The following is a 19,059-nucleotide window of genomic DNA, read 5'->3' on the forward strand; positions in this document are numbered from 1 at the left end:
CGCCAGCCGCGCGCCCGCCGCGCCCGCCTCGCGAGTCGCCGCCGTGCCGCCGCCGCTTACGACGGTGTCGGGAGACGACATCATGAACCTGGAACGCGACGACCGGACGATCAGCTCAATCATAATGTCAATTAACACGTTGGACGCCACGCGGCTCACCGGTGAGCCTCGAACAATACAATTTCATTTGTGTCTAGCGTCTCGGCGTTCAATGACTTAATCATAAGATGGTGCAACCCAGCTTTAGTTCACTTGTACGATAAGGATTTGTTTTCGAAAACTATAGTCTGGTCCGTGAGCACGCAGAATTTTGTCCAATGACCCCTAGCTACCCATCCTTATCGCTCGCGCGTAATTATGTTGCTATCGCGCTCGCACACTCACTGCGGGTACCAGTCGCAAAGTCGCGACAGCAATATAATTACGCGCGGGCGATAAGGATGGGTAACGGGACTATTCCCACCTCTCGTTCCCACCACTGCAACTCCTGTGTAGCCAGGATCTACAGCTTGACCGCCACAAAAACCCAACCAATGAAGGTCAAGTTTGTCCCGGGGGAAAGTTAAACTGTCATTGGACCCGCAACGAAATTAATCAGAAGAACATAGGAGGAGTTCGAAATTAAGGTTCGACTTCCCTCCATTGCAAAGCGGATGACAGGTGACAAACAAAGGTTTAAAACCTTTAAGAAAAAGATTATGCACCACGGACAATAAATTAAATTAAGGGGGCCTATCTTATGAGCAATTAGCAACTACCTGCCAATAATATTTTTCACAAAATCGCTTAAAAGCACGGAAATTTTTCCTTGTCGCGACAAGATCGGTGTAATAAATTGCGGAAACAGATGTATGTTGTATTGAATTAAGCATTATATCACGTTCATGTTTCCAAAGATCACACTCCCACAAGATATGATGGGCAGACTGCTCATGACTGACATCATCAGTGGAACACTCGCAAAAAGGAGACGGAACTAGTTTGAATTCGTGAAGTTTATGTTTAAAGTTGCCATGTCCCGTGAGGAACTGCGACGAGCAATGGTCGATTTCTAACCATCGCCTAGTTAGACGTTCGCGTACATTCGGGAAGAATTTATATAAGTGACGTCCTTTGACTGACGTATCCCATCTTTTTTGCCATTCATTAAGTAAATCTTCTTCAACGACTTCTCGGGAATCAAATAATCGACTTATTTTAGAACGATCGCGGCTATTTAAGAAATCGGAGGTTATATTTTCCCTTGATGCGAAGTACATAGCCGCACGCTTTTGTACCTCTAAGTCGACCGGCAGTACACCAGCCAGGACTGGCAGAGCCTCCGTGCTCACAGTTCTGTAAGCTTTGCAAAGAAAAATCAATGCAAGGCGTTGACTTTGGAGTAGTTTCCGTCGAGCGGCTCCTATAGTAGCTCTGTCAGCCCAAACTGGTGCACCATAGCAAATGGAGCTTAAATAAGTGGCCGAATATATTACTCGGAGGATTTTAAACGTTAGACCCCACGTCGAGGTTGAAATGTGACTTAAGGCATAAAAGTTCTTTTTAGCTTTTTCACCGATCTGTTTAATGTGCTCGACAAAACTAAAGTTTTTCTCTAAAATTAGTCCGAGATAGCAAACAGATGCGTTAGTAGTGCTGCTGTTAGAGCGTTTAGTAGTGCCGCGTTTGCTACCGGGTGGTCCAATTTTTCACGAGCAGCAGTTTGGCTTCACCGCCGGGAAGTCTACTGCAGATGCAGTAATATCTGTTAGACAAAAAGTGACGTCCTCGGTGGCAAAGTACGTTGTAGGAATAATCCTCGATATTTCAGGTGCCTTCGACAATGCTTGGTGGCCGATCCTGCTCTTAAAACTGAAAGTTCGTGGATGCTATAGTAATATATATTCACTACTGCACTCGTACTTTTGTAACGGTACAACTAAATTAAAACTCGGCCATCATGCTGAATCAAAGGTGCTCACGCGCGGCTGTCCCCAAGGATCGGTCCTAGGGCCCTACCTTTGGAATTTGGGTTTCGATGATTTTCTAGCATTACCATTACCCGAAGGCTGTTCGTTAACCGGGTACGCTGATGACGGTCTCCTTTTAATAGAGGCTGACACTAGATCAAAGCTTGAAAATCTAGCGGATACATGCTTGAATTTAATATCTCAATGGGGAGACAGGAATCGTTTGCAGTTTGCCCCTCACAAAACTTATCAGCTTCTATTAAAAGGTAATCTTAAAGTTTTGCCTCGCATTAAATTCAATGAAATAACTGTTAAAAAACGGGAATAAGGATGGGTAGCTAGGAGTCATTGGACAAAATTCTGCGTGCTCACGGACCGGGCTTTACAACAACCTCTACTAGATAGAGTTCAATCATCACTCTCCCGCTTTGCAAATTAGGAAAATTGATATACTACGCCTCCGCCCACCACGGTATCGGGGGACGACATCATGAACCTGGAACGCGACGACCGGACGATCAGTTAAATCGTAAATTAGTTGTTTTAAATAATAACTAAGAACGGACAGCAGCGATCTCTGATAAACATTAATCTTTTAAACTGCGATCTCCTACCCGCCTGCCAAGCGTGGGGATTATGGCAAAACCCTCCACTAAAGTGGAGGAGGCTCATAGTCAAGCAGTGTGCTGTAAAGGGCTGTTGATGATGATGAAATAATAATAATAAATATCTTTGGACATTTCACACTGCACCTCTGGTCTCATACTAAACAAAGCTTGTATTATGAGTGCCAGACATCGGATATAAACATACTTAAATATCTCTTTTTTGTAAATACAAAAATAGAAGTATAAACTCTAAATACAGAAAAAGTCGAAAATTGTCAGAGCTCCCTCTACTAGTCAATTATTCAGTCATCCCTCTTCGGCTTTGCAAAATAGGGAAATAGAAGTAGATCTCCAAACACAGAAAAAAGGTCAAAATCTACTACACAATCTTCTAAATAACGCAACAACCAGACAATTAGTTAATTTGTGAGGTGAAGTTTTTGAAAGCCCAAAAACAAAGGCAGAAATCTAAATACAAAAATTACAACAACAAACTCTACTAGTCTGTTCAGTCATCCCTCTCCCGCTTTGTAAAATAGGGAATTGATATTGTACTTCGCACTATCGCACTCCCCCTATATTCTTGCGACTACTCAACTTTCGCTGTCAACTTGTTACCTGACTATACAAGACGCGCATTAATGGAAACCACAGGTATGTGTCATTTATTTATCTTGTTTCGAATATGAGACACATTTTACAGAGCGCTATCTACTATCTAGTCCCAAATTAAACAAAGCCTGTTACTATGAATGCCATGCCAGACAATAAATAAAGATATAATCATTTTGTTTTTATTTTAGGGATTACAAACAAATATATTATTTCAGTAGTAAAAGTGCCTTTTTAAAGCCTATTTGCATAAATAAATGAGTTTTTTTTTGTTTACAAAAATTTACTTATCGACTAGTCAGTAGTTATAATACTGTATAGTATAATTCACACATACTAACACGTAAGCCACATGTTGGAATGAAATTAAGTTAATTTAACTTCATGTGAACTGCATGAAAAAAAGCGGTAGATCATGCTTCGTGGTGCTTCTTAGGATTGTGGACATTAGCTAATAAATAACAATAGTAATCCGGTACGTAAGCCATCAGGCCACTTTAAAAAAAATTGAAAATGAGTTATTGAAGGAAACATAAAATAGCACATACCTATGTCCCCTCGGGCACTCATACTCGAAGCCGATGAAGATCTTGACGGTGAGGTGGTGCGGCGCCGCCCGGCCCCGCCCGCGCGCGCCGCCCGCCCCGCGCGGGCCCAGGCCCAAACCGCCCTCTATCCTGGTAACGGATAACTAATTAATATTTTTTATTTCAAGAAGCATGTCGCTGCTTGCGCACGAGCATGCCGCTCGTATCGCTTACAACATCACGAATGTCAGGGTATATATTTAAGTAAAAAGTAAAGTAAAAAATGTTTTATTTGACGAAACAGAGCGACATCACATTTACATAAATTACATAAAGAAGATAAACATTGTGCCCTGCTGTCAAATAGGGGCCCGCTCAGCATTAATCGGGGCATGCCATGGGCATGCCTCGACACCGATTTTCAGCGGGTCCCTTGACGTTGCTGCGCCCTACCGCCGAAGGAGAAGCACTCCGTAAAGTACCTGTCCGTCGGCGGGAACACGCAATAAGGGGGCGGCAAAAATGTACCCATAAAAAACAAACACAAAAATCAAATAAAAAATAATAAAAACAAAACAACAAATCAACAAAACCAACATTTATGCAATCTACGACAAATCAGGGTGGCCATGACCATAAGTCCAATCCAATCGTCGCGACACAACATTATCTTTGTGTTGCAGAGTCCATTGCCAAAGATTAAGAAGAAAGGAAAAAAAAAAACAAAAAAAAAGTAAAAAGTGTCCGAGACATTAAAAACGATCACTGAATAGCCTGCCATAAACCAAACCGAAACCGTCCCACCAGATGCACCGACAGAGGGGCGCCACCATCGTTTAACTCTATAGTTTTTAATAGTCAAAAATTGGAACCAGCGATCCGGCATTGATGGTGGCGCCCCGCCGCCAACACCACGGATAGGTCACGGTTGGGTCCATACATAAATATAGTGATCTGTGGAATGAATAAAACAAAACACCGTCGTATGATTAAAATTTCTCTCTGACCGCCGCCAGCCAGCCATGCCACTTCGCTCCAATCACGCCATACATAAGTGCCACGTAATCACCGTTAAAATACCACCAAGCAACAAATAAACAGAGGAGAGGCGTACTTGTCGTGAGGATACCATGGGTGTGTGTTTTGTGGTAGTGTTTTCGCTGCGACAAAGATGACGCTCTGGCAGTTCGAAAGATCAACGACTTTGATGGTAAGCTACGCTCATTAATCCTCCTCTCTCCGTTCCACATTTAGCCTCTCTCTAATCCGTACGTAGATGGTATGTGTAAAATGATGCATTGTGCTTTAGTCTTCCAGGTCCAGTGATGATAATATATTGAGGAAGCAACCACCATAGCACCATCACACTAAAGCGAGATGGGTCGCTAGGCACCTATGCTGGGACGAAACCATGTAACCCGTGTACATGTTACGTGCATACACTGTAGGTAGGTAAACTTCCAGATTCAGATTCATATTCTTTGAAGATCCAAGAGATGTTTTTTGACGTGTGTTTTAAATGTGTGTTTTACTTCCAGGGCACGAATCGGCGGGGGGAGATCGTTCCAACAACGCGTCGCAGCGAACCTGAAGGAGCCACGAAATGCGACTGTTCGATGCCTCGGTGTGGAGAAAATGTGGGTGCATGCTCGTTTCGGATACTTTCTATGACCATCAGCCCACTCCAACTTATCATACAGATATTTGGGCTTTGCTGCTACAATAATGCCAAACAACATAGTGGCGAGATGCAACCTCCTGCGCGCCTCCATTTTAATAAGGCCTGCAGAGTTTAAGAAGGGGGTAATATGTGTGCGTGGCGGCACAGTAAAACAGAAACGCGCACATGCATTCTGAACTCTTTGAAGCAGTTTCGCTGACCTGGCGAGTAGGCATGGACCATACACTGTGTCACAGTAGTTTAGTTTGGACAGTACAAGAGATTCACAAAGTAATATTCTGAGTTTCTCACTAATATATGGTCTAAGCCTGTACAGCACTTTCAGCCGATAAAAGCAGCTCCTAACACACTCACTGATATGGCTCTCGAAACGAAGGTGGCTGTCAAAAACTATGCCCAGGTTCCTTGCTTCCACCACTCTCTCAATGGGCTCTCCATTTATAAAAACATTGAGGGCTATAGTACTTAGTTTTTTTATATTTTTAGCAGTTCCAAAAAGCATAAGTTTTGATTTTTTGGGGTTTATCACCAGGCAGTTATTCTTGCACCACTCTGAGATGCTCCGCAAGTCGTTGTTCACCCTGGTCACTCCATCGGCATGGTCTGACGGTGGAAATGGCAGGTACAACTGCAAGTCATCTGCATATAAATGATGATGGCAGTGTCTTATAGTTCCCGTTATATCTGCACTGTATAAAATGTATAAGATAGGGCCTAATATTGATCCTTGAGGGACTCCGCGGATTACTGGTTTCAGTGTCGATTCCAACGTAGTACCATCCTTTTGCTTTAGCTGAACATACTGATGTCTTTGTGTGAGGTAACTGTGGAACCATTTTACAGCAGTGATATGAAGACCATAGTAACTCATCTTTGAGAGAAGAAGAGGAATGCTGATTGTGTCAAAGGCGCGCGAGAAGTCGAGCAACAACATCAATGACACTTGGCCCCTGTCCTGGGCAGCCAAGAGATTGTCAACCACATCAGCCAGTGCGGTTGCAGTTCCATGACCTCTCCGGAAGCCAGACTGATAGTGCGGGAGAATGTCTTGTTCTTCAAGGTATTTGGTAAGTTGATATTTGAGTTGTTACAGGATAAGAAAAAGATATTTATTTACATAAACATGTGTGAAAACATATTACAGAGTTCTTTTTGTTTCGTCAGTTTGACGAACGGGAAGTTATTAGTAATTAATAAATGGGTTTTGACGCAGAACGTCATATCGCAAAATATCATTATAGTCACTTTCACAAAAAGTCTCGAGCGATATGACGAGTACTGGCCGCAAACTAACTAAAGTCGTTGACATAGCCGGAGGGATTAGCAAGCTGAACGACGACATCATAAAGGTAGCAGGAAGGCGCTGGACCAATCGATCAACATGGAAATCATTGGGGCCTATGTTCAGCAGTGGACGTCCTATGGCTGAAATTATGATGGTGATGATGAAAATCAAGTGGCAGTGGGCAGAGCGCATAGCTCGTAGAGACGATGGCCGTTGGGGCAGAAAAGTGCTCGAGTGGCGACCACGGGCTGGAAGGCGTAGCGTGGGCAGGCCTCTTACTAGGTGGACCGACGATCTGGTAAAGGTCATTTGGCTGAAACGAACGAACGTATATTCACAGCCCAAAAGTTCAAATTGGTAGGGCAAGCTATATTTGAGACGTGTATAAGTGCCTTAGAAAGGGCTACGTACTGAATAAACTATTTGAATTTGAATTGAATTTGATGTGGGCTCTGTGGATACCATAGCTTGGTAAAGGATTAATATCCTTTAACAAAGAAGTCGCTGCTTGCACGCAGGTATAATTTGCCGTCTCGCTTCTATACTCACGAATGTCAAGGTAGAAATTTGAGTTTTGTTTCGTCAGTTCACGAACGGGAAGTTATTGGTAATTGACAAATGGATTTTGACGCAGAACGACATTTCGTAAAATAGTCACTTTCTCAAAAAGTCACGAGTCCACTTTTACCTTTTCACGCAAAAAATGGGTGAGTTTTTTTGCTTTATTCCGCAAGGTATATTAACTGTATGGCGAGTACTGGCCGTAAACGAACTAAAGTCGCTGATATAGCCCGACGGATTAGCAAGCTGAACGACGACATCATAAAGGTAGCAGGAAGGCGCAGTACGCAGGCTACTACCAATCGATCAACATGGAAATCATTGGGGGAGGCCTATATTCAACAGTGGACGTCCTATGGATGATGATGATGATGAGTACTGACCGCACCTGTCATCCGCTTTGCAATGGAGAGAAGTTGAACCTTAACTTCGAACTCCTCCTATGTTCTTCTGATTAATTTCGTTGCGGGTCCAATGACAGTTTAACTTTCCCCCGGGACAAACTTGACCTTCATTGGTTGGGTTTTTATTGGCGGTCAAGCTGTAGATCCTGGCTACACAGGAGTTGCAGTGGTGGGAACGAGAGGTGGGAATAGTTCCGTTACCGACCGCGCGAGCGCGTCCCAGGGCAGCAGGTGGTTGGTGTGCGGCAGCAGGCCGGGCTGCAGCGCCTCGGGCAGGCCGGGCTGTGCTGTGGCTGGACGATGATGATGATGATGAGCTGTACCGACCGCGCGAGCGCGTCCCAGGGCAGCAGGTGGTTGGTGTGCGGCAGCAGGCCGGGCTGCAGCGCCTCGGGCAGGCCGGGCTGTGCTGTGGCTGGACGATGATGATGATGATGAGCTGTACCGACCGCGCGAGCGCGTCCCAGGGCAGCAGGTGGTTGGTGTGCGGCAGCAGGCCGGGCTGCAGCGCCTCGGGCAGGCCGGGCTGTGCTGTGGCTGGACGATGATGATGATGATGAGCTGTACCGACCGCGCGAGCGCGTCCCAGGGCAGCAGGTGGTTGGTGTGCGGCAGCAGGCCGGGCTGCAGCGCCTCGGGCAGGCCGGGCTGTGCTGTGGCTGGACGATGATGATGATGATGAGCTGTACCGACCGCGCGAGCGCGTCCCAGGGCAGCAGGTGGTTGGTGTGCGGCAGCAGGCCGGGCTGCAGCGCCTCGGGCAGGCCGGGCTGTGCTGTGGCTGGACGATGATGATGATGATGAGCTGTACCGACCGCGCGAGCGCGTCCCAGGGCAGCAGGTGGTTGGTGTGCGGCAGCAGGCCGGGCTGCAGCGCCTCGGGCAGGCCGGGCTGTGCTGTGGCTGGACGATGATGATGATGATGAGCTGTACCGACCGCGCGAGCGCGTCCCAGGGCAGCAGGTGGTTGGTGTGCGGCAGCAGGCCGGGCTGCAGCGCCTCGGGCAGGCCGGGCTGTGCTGTGGCTGGACGATGATGATGATGATGAGCTGTACCGACCGCGCGAGCGCGTCCCAGGGCAGCAGGTGGTTGGTGTGCGGCAGCAGGCCGGGCTGCAGCGCCTCGGGCAGGCCGGGCTGTGCTGTGGCTGGACGATGATGATGATGATGAGCTGTACCGACCGCGCGAGCGCGTCCCAGGGCAGCAGGTGGTTGGTGTGCGGCAGCAGGCCGGGCTGCAGCGCCTCGGGCAGGCCGGGCTGTGCTGTGGCTGGACGATGATGATGATGATGAGCTGTACCGACCGCGCGAGCGCGTCCCAGGGCAGCAGGTGGTTGGTGTGCGGCAGCAGGCCGGGCTGCAGCGCCTCGGGCAGGCCGGGCTGTGCTGTGGCTGGACGATGATGATGATGATGAGCTGTACCGACCGCGCGAGCGCGTCCCAGGGCAGCAGGTGGTTGGTGTGCGGCAGCAGGCCGGGCTGCAGCGCCTCGGGCAGGCCGGGCTGTGCTGTGGCTGGACGATGATGATGATGATGAGCTGTACCGACCGCGCGAGCGCGTCCCAGGGCAGCAGGTGGTTGGTGTGCGGCAGCAGGCCGGGCTGCAGCGCCTCGGGCAGGCCGGGCTGTGCTGTGGCTGGACGATGATGATGATGATGAGCTGTACCGACCGCGCGAGCGCGTCCCAGGGCAGCAGGTGGTTGGTGTGCGGCAGCAGGCCGGGCTGCAGCGCCTCGGGCAGGCCGGGCTGTGCTGTGGCTGGACGATGATGATGATGATGAGCTGTACCGACCGCGCGAGCGCGTCCCAGGGCAGCAGGTGGTTGGTGTGCGGCAGCAGGCCGGGCTGCAGCGCCTCGGGCAGGCCGGGCTGTGCTGTGGCTGGACGATGATGATGATGATGAGCTGTACCGACCGCGCGAGCGCGTCCCAGGGCAGCAGGTGGTTGGTGTGCGGCAGCAGGCCGGGCTGCAGCGCCTCGGGCAGGCCGGCGCTGTGCGAGTACAGCGAGGAGGGCCCGAGGCACACGAGGCTGAAGGACGGGAAGGCGGGCAGCAGGCCGGCCGGGCTGCCTGTGTGGAGCATGCCGGGTAGGTACTCGGTCGTGGATGGTTGACGGGTCATCACTTTATCTGCAATGTGGAAATTAAATGTGAAGAATGTGTCAGAACTCAGTGTAGCATGCCAGGTAAGTACTCGGATGTCGACGGCTGGAATGTGGAAATTAAAAGTGATTTATGTGTCAGACTAAAGCATTGAAGCACCCTGGAAAGCTAAAAACTTTACTTCCATTTACAAAGTAAGACATTTAAATTCGAGACAAATCTAGGTAGAATCGTGCATGACACCAGTGAGCTTACCATGAGTTTACGTGTCCTTGCTAAAAAAATACATTAAAATGTATGACGCATTGTACAGCGGCGGCTACTTTGGATCTGAATCTTCATACATTTTTTTGACGCACTCGCTAGCTAGAGCACACCTAACATAATTTCATGATAAGCTTTAAGCTTTAATATCCATTTCGTACCTGAAGTAGAATCTCCTCTAACCGGCACCACGTATTTGTCGGAAGCTGGCGAGGCGTCGTCGTCGTCCCGCGCCGAGCCCGGCGACAGCGCGTCGGCCACGGACCACGCGCCGTCCCCGTCCCCGTCGCCGTCTCCGTCCCCGTCCCCTTGGGAACGCGCGGCTGGTTCGCCCGCTTCCTGGGACGATGCGCCTTTCACTGACGCCGCTCTGAAGATTAAAAAAGTAAGCCGCTCTGAAGGTTCCGAATCATATTATTATAGGGATAAGAAGGTTTCGTAAACCTAGAATATTATTGGACCTGTAATAGTACTTGTAGCTTGAGAAACACGCCGCACTTTTTAACCATCTACAATGGAACTGTCTTTTATTTACTGTAAACTGATCTACGGGACTGAAGATTTAACACCTATATCATGGGAGTTACCTGTAAGTAGGAGTGGATGGCACGACAGGAAAGTCAATGGCCTGCAGAGTAGGACACACGCCGCATTCTTCAGCAGCTTGCTGGTAGAACGTGTAGTTAGCCCGTTTCACCGAGTACGAGTCCTCGCGCGAGCACTTGGTGTACATTACATGGCTCCCTATAAAAGGATTATATAAGAAGTAACTTACCTATAAGTGGGAGTGGATGGCTGGAAGACGGGGAAGTCAATGGCCTGCAGAGTAGGACACACACCGCATTCCTCAGCCGCTTGCTATTAGAACGTGTAGTTAGCGCGTTTCACGGAGTACAGGTCTTCACGCTAGCACTTGATGCAGACTTTACAAACCTAAAAGGTAGGCTGTAGAAAGAGCATGTAAGTCGTATCTTACCTATAAGTAGGAGTGGATGGCTGAAAGACGGGGAAATCAATGGCCTGCAGAGTGGGACACACGCCGCATTCTTCAGCTGCCGGCTGGTAGAAGGTGTAGTTGGCGCGTTTCACGGAGTACAGGTTTCACGCTAGCACTTGATGCAGATTTAACACGCTAAAATCATGCCTTCCTGTAGCAAGTGATCCTAAGGAGTAACTTATCTATAAGAAGGCGCTTACCTATAAGTAGGAGTAGAAGGCTGAAAAACGGGGAAGTCGATGGCTTGCAGCGTGGGAAAAACCCCGCACTCCTCAGCCGCCTGTTGATAGAATGTGTAGTTTGCCCGTTTCACCGAGTACGGGTCCTCACACTAGCACTTGATGCAGACTTTACAAACCTAAAGGGTAGGCTGTAGAAAAAGTACGTAAGTCGTATCTTCCCTATATGTAGGAGTGGATGGCTGAAAGACGGAGAAGTCATACGGGCTTTGCGCGAGTAGTTGGTGCAGATTTTACACACCAAAATCATGCCTCCCTGTAGCAAGGGATCCTAAGGAATAATTTATCTATAGGAAGGCGCTTACCTATAAGTAGGAGTGGAAGGCTGGAAGACAGGGAAGTCAATGGCCTGTAACGTAGGACACACGCCGCACTCTTCAGCCGCCTGCTGGTAGAAGGTATAGTTAGCCCGTTTCACCGAGTACGGGTCCTCGCGAGAGCACTTGATGCAGATTTCACACACCAAAATCATGCCTTCCTGTAGCAAGTGATCCTAAAACTTATCTATAAGAAGGCTCTTACCTATAAGTAGGAGTGGATGGCTGAAAGACGGGGAAGTCAATGGCTTGCAGGGTGGGACAAACCCCACACTCTTCAGCCGCCTGCTGGTAGAACGTGTAGTTAGCCCGTTTCACGGAGTACGGGTCCTCGCGAGAACACTTGGTGCGCCCACAGTTGCAAGCGCTGATGTAGCGCACGCCAGATGAGTGCTCTTTGGAGTTGTCACTGTAGGAAGACAAAATAAATATGAGTTACATGATTGTAAGACAAAAATATAATTTGAAACTGCTAATCAATTACCATCGTACTTGTATTGAGCTACCAAAACGCTAACACACCCTGTATGTTTTGTTGCATGCATACACGCTGATGACATCACTATTATACTAAAACAATTGATAAATTTTTCATCACGTTCAAAGCAACTAAAAATCTAAAGAAGAACGGTCATCTGTGACCCAGGCCCGACAGAAACGAAACATACCTCATTTTTTTTGTCATGTCTTAATTAGTTAAATTATATATTTTTTATATTCGAAATCTATGTATAACACCAAAATATTACCCTTTGTTTTTGTTCAGGCGTTATACAAAAACTAATACAAAATGCCTATTTCTCACCAAAATTGGTAAATGTATGTACCTAAATGTCTATTACAGCTGCTATGGAATGTATCTAGGTGACCTGGAGATACAGCCGGATTATACAGGGTGGAAACGAGAAGTTACAAAATCCAAAAATTCAATGTCACCAGCTTCCATAATCTGTAACCTATTATTGGTACCATTGGAAAGAGCTCGTGAAGCTCTTTCAGAATCAGTAACAAGTTTTTTGATATCTTGTATAGTTTAGAAATAATCGAGTGAGATCGTTCCATATGTATAACCACCCTGTATAATCCGTCTGTATCTTCAGGTCACCTAGTTACATTCCATAGCAGCTGTAATAAACATTTAGGTACATACATTTACCAATTTTGGTGATAAATAGGCATTTTGTATTAGTTTTTGTATAGCGCCTGAACAAAAACAAAGGGTAATATTTTGGTGTTATACATAGATTTCGAATATAAAAAATATATAATTTAACTAATTAAGACATGACAAAAAAAACTGAGGTATGTCTCGTTTCTGTCGGGTCTGGGTTTTTTTTGTATGGGGCGTGACCGTTCTTCTTTCGAAATTTCGTAAGCGGCCGCAGTGGCTATGGAAGATGTATTATTCACATGCTGAAAATCGCTAAAGTGTACAGCTTCCTGTCGGCCCTGTTCCTGTTGTGTAAAGTTTCCTTCACGGTCTCATGCGGGATAGGATCTCGCCTTTTGACTTGATCTTCTTGATCTCGCCATAGTCTAACATTCCTACGCTACACTCACCTAGGTAATGATCATCATTTTAACCTCAAGACGTCCACTGCTGAACATAGCCCCCCCTCCCCTAAAGATTTCTATCACAGTTGGTTGGTAGCAGCCTGCATCCAGCAACTTCCTCCCACCTTGTAAATGGATACGTGGTCTCCACTCCAGAACCTTGCCCAGTCCCATCGACTCAGTCTGTCACTATACTCAGTATGTCAGTCAGTTCTCACTGGTCGGGCAGGATGCAGGGGTGCGCAGTGAGCGAGGGCGCCTCGCATAACGCCAGCGGGCCGCGCGCCATGGACTTCAGCATGCCTAGCGCCACGCTCACCTAGTTGATGTTACAGCATTGGTCCCCAAACTTATTTGAGACGCGCCCCCTTTCAACCATACAAAAAATTCCGCGCCCCCCCTCCTCCAGTCAAGATTATTTATTGGTCGTATCGAGCAGTCTGGACTCTGGAATGCATTCTCTCAGCGGTCGCAGGTTTTCTGTACTTAAGTACACAGATGGCCCGCGCCCCCTTTGAAAGGCTTTTGCGCCTCCCCTGAGGGACGAACCAATGTGTTACAGCTTGTCGCACACTGAGCGGTACTCACTGGTCGGGCAGGATGCAGGGGTGTGCAGTGAGCGAAGGAGCCTCGCATAGCGAGCGAGCGCGGTGCGCTTCTGCGCAGGCGGCCTACGGGCGCCATAGTCTAACATTCCTACGCTACACTCACCTAGGTAATGATCATCATTTTAGCCTCAAGACGTCCACTGCTGAACATAGCTCCCCCCCCCCCCCCCCCTAATGATTTCCATCTCAGTTGGTTGGTAGCAGCCTGCATCCAGCACTTTCCTTCCACCTTATTGTGAGTGGACATCTCACGCTACGTTTTCCGATACGTGGTCTCCACTCCAGAACCTTGCTGTCCCATCGACTCAGTCTGTCACTATACTTAGTACGAGTATGTCAGTCAATACTCACTGGTCGGGCAGGATGCAGGGGTGCGCAGTGAGCGAGGGCGCTTCGCATAGCGAGCGCGCGCGGTGCGCTTCTGCGCAGGCGGCCTGGGGGCGCCATAGAGTCTAACATTCCTACGCTACTACTACTCCACTCCAGAACCTTGCTGTCCCTTCGGCTCACTTAGTCTGTCACTATGCTCAGTATGTCAGTCAATACTCACTGGTCGGGCAGGATGCAGGGGTGCGCAGTGAGCGAGGGAGCCTGCAAGCGAGCGCGCGCGGTGCGCTTCTGAGCAGGCGGCCTGCGGGCGCCATAGTCTAACATTCCTACGTTACACTCACCTAGGTAATGGTCATCATTTTAACCTCAAGACGTCCACTGCTGAACATAGCCCCACCTCCTAATGATTTCCATCTCACTTGGTTGGTAGCAGCCTGCATCCAGCACCTTCCTCCCACCTTGTAAATGGATACGTGGTCTCCACTCCAGAACTTTGCTGTCCCATCGTCTCACTTAAGTCTGACACTAAGCTCAGTATGTCAGGCAGTACTTACTGGTCGGGCAGGATGCAGGGGTGCGCGGTGAGCGAGGGCGCCTCGCATAAGGCCAGCGGGCCGCGCGCCATGGACTTCAGCATGCCTAGCGCCACGCTCACCTAGTTGATGTTACAGCATTGGTCCCCAAACTTATTTGAGACGCGCCCCCTTTCAACCATACAAAAAATTCCGCGCCCCCCCTCCTCCAGTCAAGATTATTTATTGGTCGTATCGAGCAGTCTGGACTCTGGAATGCATTCTCTCAGCGGTCGCAGGTTTTCTATACTTAAGTACACAGATGGCCCGCGCCCCCTTTGAAAGGCTTTTGCGCCTCCCCTGAGGGACGAACCAATGTGTTACAGCTTGTCGCATACTGAGCGGTACTCACTGGTCGGGCAGGATGCAGGGGTGCGCAGTGAGCGAGGGAGCCTCGCATAGTGAGCGCGCGCGGTGCGCGGCGGCGCAGGCGGCTTGTAAGCGGGCGCGGGCGCCGCCGGCCAGCGGGCCGCGCGCCATGGACTCCAGCACGCCTAGTGCCACGCTCACCTAGGTATATGTTATAGCTTGTTACAAAGAAATACACAGTAGATACTAGCACAGAATAATAATAAGTATTACGTACAGAAGTTTTACTTCGCGAAAGTATTTAAAAAAATGTATGCTTAATGTCATTAACAATATGGTGTAATTTAGCCTGTCTCAAGAGTCAAGCACCATTTTGTTGACAAACGTCAGTGATCGGCACTGCGCCGAAGCTATAGGGCTGACTTCGGTAAAATGATGTGACGTGAGGTGCCAAACTGCGGAAAATGGCGGAGAAAATACATGATTTAGCATGAATTATCATGAATAATATTAACTACTTATTTACCTCTCAGTGTCTTGAGGCAACTTAAAAAAGTACATTCTGTGTTTTTATTATTATTTAGGCAGTTAAATACTGCACAGTATTTAGTACACCATTTTCTTTATTTTCTTCCATCATACACAAGAATACGCGTGCGTGAGTTAATGTTCGCTCGTATGTGAGGCCTTGTCGAATAGTATCCTGTAGGTGGGCCATCGTGCGTGTTTTGTTTTCGATGTAAACACGCGGAGATGAACAGGCCTGGTTATAGCTTAAAAAAAAAATAGAGTAATGACCATAGGCAAATTGATAATACGGTTAAATCGATGGTTTTTTTTATGTGACAGGAGGCAAACGAGCAGACGGATCACCTGATGGTAAGTGATTACCGTCGCCCATAGACACCCGCAGACCCAGGGGCGTTGCCGGCCTTTAAGAACTTTCGCGAAGACGTGCTTTCCACATGGTTTTCCACACGCGGCATAGGGCGGGCGCAAGCCGCGAGCGCCTACAGCTTGTACTAAAGCGCGGTACAACTAACAGGCAGGCAACCCGCGGAATTTTAGTGTACTAACACTGACTCTCTCGAAGATTTAAAGGTAGCGGCCGACATACATTGTCGTGTCAAAAATTTTGATTTTAACATGATGAAGTAGTCGAAACAGTTTAATTTACTTTGTACTTACTAATTCATGTTTAAAAAATAAAACACCAACCTTGTGAGCATGATGCTGTGTAGAATAATGTGATGGAAGACCTTCGGCATACGATGCTTGAGCTATCGGTAGTACCTGAAGTAATAAACAATCTTATTATCTTTGGGAAACGTTTCGCAAAAGGATAAGGTTACTTTGGGTCAACCGTTTCCACCAAAGCTAAGCAGAGATTAAATGTGTAAATAACGAAAATCCTGTTGGTTGCTATAACTCATCATCTCGTCTTCTTTCGTCTCGTAGAGCAAATATGGCAAAGCAATAAGGGGCTAAGGGCCTATTCACCTTAGCACACCTTGCCTGCGCTATAAAAACATGTCACATCCCCTAATTTCTAATGAGGAACCTATAGCAAAGCAACAAGAGCCTATTTACCTTGGCACACCTTGCCTGCGAAAATATGTCACATCCCTTCATTTCTAATGAGGAACCTATAGGAAAGTAATAAGAGCCTATTTACCTTAGCACACCTAGCCTGCGCTATAAAAACATGTCACATCCCCTAATTTCTAATGAGGAACCTATAGCAAAGTAATAAGAGCCTATTTACCTTGGCACACCTCGCCTGCGAGAATCTGACGTCAGTGGCGAGCGCGTCAAAAAGAGCGCCGCCTGCGTCTTGGTCGCCGTCTTCCTCCAAGTATAGTGGCGTCAGCGCCTGCGCTGCGGAGCGCCAGGTAGACGCACTTGGCAGCTGAAACCAAAGGGTAGTTGACACCATTATCAAACAGACCCAAGACATAACTTCTATAAAAGAACATTTGATGACAAACGAAGATAATGACGTTTGGTTGACGCCATATTGAATAAGGGTTTTCGCGAATGAAAAATAATAGACGCGAGGTCCAAATGCTGCATGATTGGTTATTTTTGACATGACATTGACAGATATGTCAAAATCCACCAATCACGCAGCAGTCAGACCCCACATCCACGTCCCGCCATCTAGCGGATCTTTCATTCGCGAAAACCCTCATTGTGATTGTATGTAAGACTTGATGGTGATGATGATTTATCCGATAGATTTAAGCCATGGTGACCACTTCGACTCCTAAGTACGCTAGCTTACGTAGCCGATTTTCGCGGCTAACCACCTCGCACATTGAGGGCATCTGAGCACGTCGCACGCATGGACGGGCTTTTAAATCATCGCGCTTCGGGCCCATGCTTTTGTTTTGTTTAGCGTCACAAAGCAAAAAAGACATATTTAGGTTTATAGTTTATAATTTATTATTTAAGTATGTCAACTAAACTTATTATAAACCTCACCTCAAAGAACGAAGTGCTCATCGCGTACTTCCCCACATTGTCATCGAAGCCCTCACTGAAGGCCAAATCAATATGTCCTTGCAGGAACTGCCTGAAGCCGGGCCGCTCCGCCGGCGGCTCGGGCTCCGCGCCCGTGCACAGCTCGACGAGCCCTCGCACGAGCGAGCTGACGTCACGCTAAGTCAACCCACCACCACCCATGGCCATACCAACCTTGCGGTTATGCTGGCCGAATCGCGGGAGGTGTGCGCGTAGGGTTGCCAGGTGTCCGGCTTTAGCCGGACATGTTTGGCTTTTTACGGCCTTGTCCGGCCAAATATTGGCTTGTCCGGCCTGTCCGGCTTTTGTTAGACTTTTTATGTGGCTGCCGCGCCAGGCGAGAGTCGACTTACAAAATAATATCAAGCGCACGCATCAGGATGGCTTTTAGGGTAAAATGTCCGGCCAAATGAAGCACAGACTCCGGCTTTTGTGTTTTTGGACCTGGCAACGGAATTGCGGCTGCCTAGGGCACTCCACCGCGCCACACTTCTTGACTCCCTACAAGTTATTATCTTCGTCCTTGTCCGTATAGTACAGTTCTCCCCCTTCTGGGGCTGACAATCACTCCACGGATGACACCCTCTGGTGCCGTGCACGCTAGCGGTCCTCCTATGCCAGCCGTACGCGAATTCTCGTCACGCTAAGTCAAGTCAAGTCACTGATAACTCACCTCAAAGAACGAAGTGCTCATCGCGTACTTCCCCACATTGTCATCGAAGCCCTCACTAAAGGCCAGGTCTATATGTCCTTGCAGGAACTGCCTGAAGCCGGGCCGCTCCGCCGGCGGCTCGGGCTCCGCGCCCGCGCACAACTCGACGAGCCCGCGCACGAGCGAGCTGATGTCACGCTAAGTCAAGTCAAAAGTCATTGATAACTCACCTCAAAGAACGAAGTGCTCATCGCGTACTTCCCCACATTGTCATCGAAGCCCTCACTAAAGGCCAGGTCTATATGCCCTTGCAGGAACTGCCTGAAGCTGGGCCGCTCCGCCGGCGGCTCGGGCTCCGTGCCCGCGCACAGCTCGACAAGCCCGCGCACGAGCGAGCTGACGTCACGCTAAGTCAAGTCAAAAGTCATTGATAACTCACCTCAAAGAACGAAGTGCTCATCGCGTACTTCCCCACATTGTCATCGAAGCCCTCACTAAAGGCCAGGTCAATATGCCCTTGCAGGAACTGCCTGAAGCCGGGCCGCTCCGCCGGCGGCTCGGGCTCCGCGCCCGCGCACAGCTCGACGAGCCCTCGTACGAGCGAGCTGACGTCACGCTAAGTCAAACCACCACCACCCATGGCCATACCAACCTTGTGGTTATACTGGCCGAATCGCGGGAGGTGTGCGCGGAATTGCGGCTACCTACTAGGGCAGATTGCACTCCACCGCGCCACACTTCTTGACTCCCTACAAGTTATTTTTCTTCGTCCTTGTCCCTATAGTACAGTTCTTCCCCTTCTGGGGCTGACAATCACTCCACGGATGACACCCTCTGGTGCCGTGCAGCGCTAGCGGTCCTCCTATGCCAGCCGTACGCGAATTCTCGTCACGCTAAGTCAAGTCAAGTCACTGATAACTCACCTCAAAGAACGAAGTGCTCATCGCGTACTTCCCGACATTAT

General features: G+C 48.5%; 1 protein-coding gene and 1 long non-coding RNA gene across 2 annotated transcripts; one reads left to right on the forward strand and one right to left on the reverse strand.

Annotated features, from left to right (window-relative positions):
• Window positions 1–13,785, reverse strand: LOC135076719 (mucin-2). Its single transcript, XM_063971140.1, has 7 exons — window positions 13,690–13,785; window positions 13,320–13,420; window positions 11,753–11,956; window positions 10,156–10,364; window positions 7,833–9,757; window positions 3,718–3,846; window positions 1–88 (listed from the first exon to the last, which is right to left on the reverse strand). The coding sequence occupies exons 1-6, from the start codon at window positions 13,783–13,785 to the stop codon at window positions 3,736–3,738; spliced, it is 2,646 nt and encodes an 881-aa protein (XP_063827210.1). The 3' UTR covers window positions 1–88; window positions 3,718–3,735.
• On the forward strand, window positions 4,475–6,447 carry LOC135076581 (uncharacterized). Its single transcript, XR_010258313.1, has 3 exons — window positions 4,475–4,906; window positions 5,006–5,144; window positions 5,235–6,447. It is a non-coding gene; the product is annotated as an uncharacterized LOC135076581 (long non-coding RNA).
• Window positions 13,786–19,059: the final 5,274 nt, after the last annotated feature.

The sequence above is a fragment of the Ostrinia nubilalis genome, chromosome 12, assembly GCF_963855985.1.
Source record: "Ostrinia nubilalis chromosome 12, ilOstNubi1.1, whole genome shotgun sequence".
NCBI classification, from domain to species: domain Eukaryota; kingdom Metazoa; phylum Arthropoda; class Insecta; order Lepidoptera; family Crambidae; genus Ostrinia; species Ostrinia nubilalis.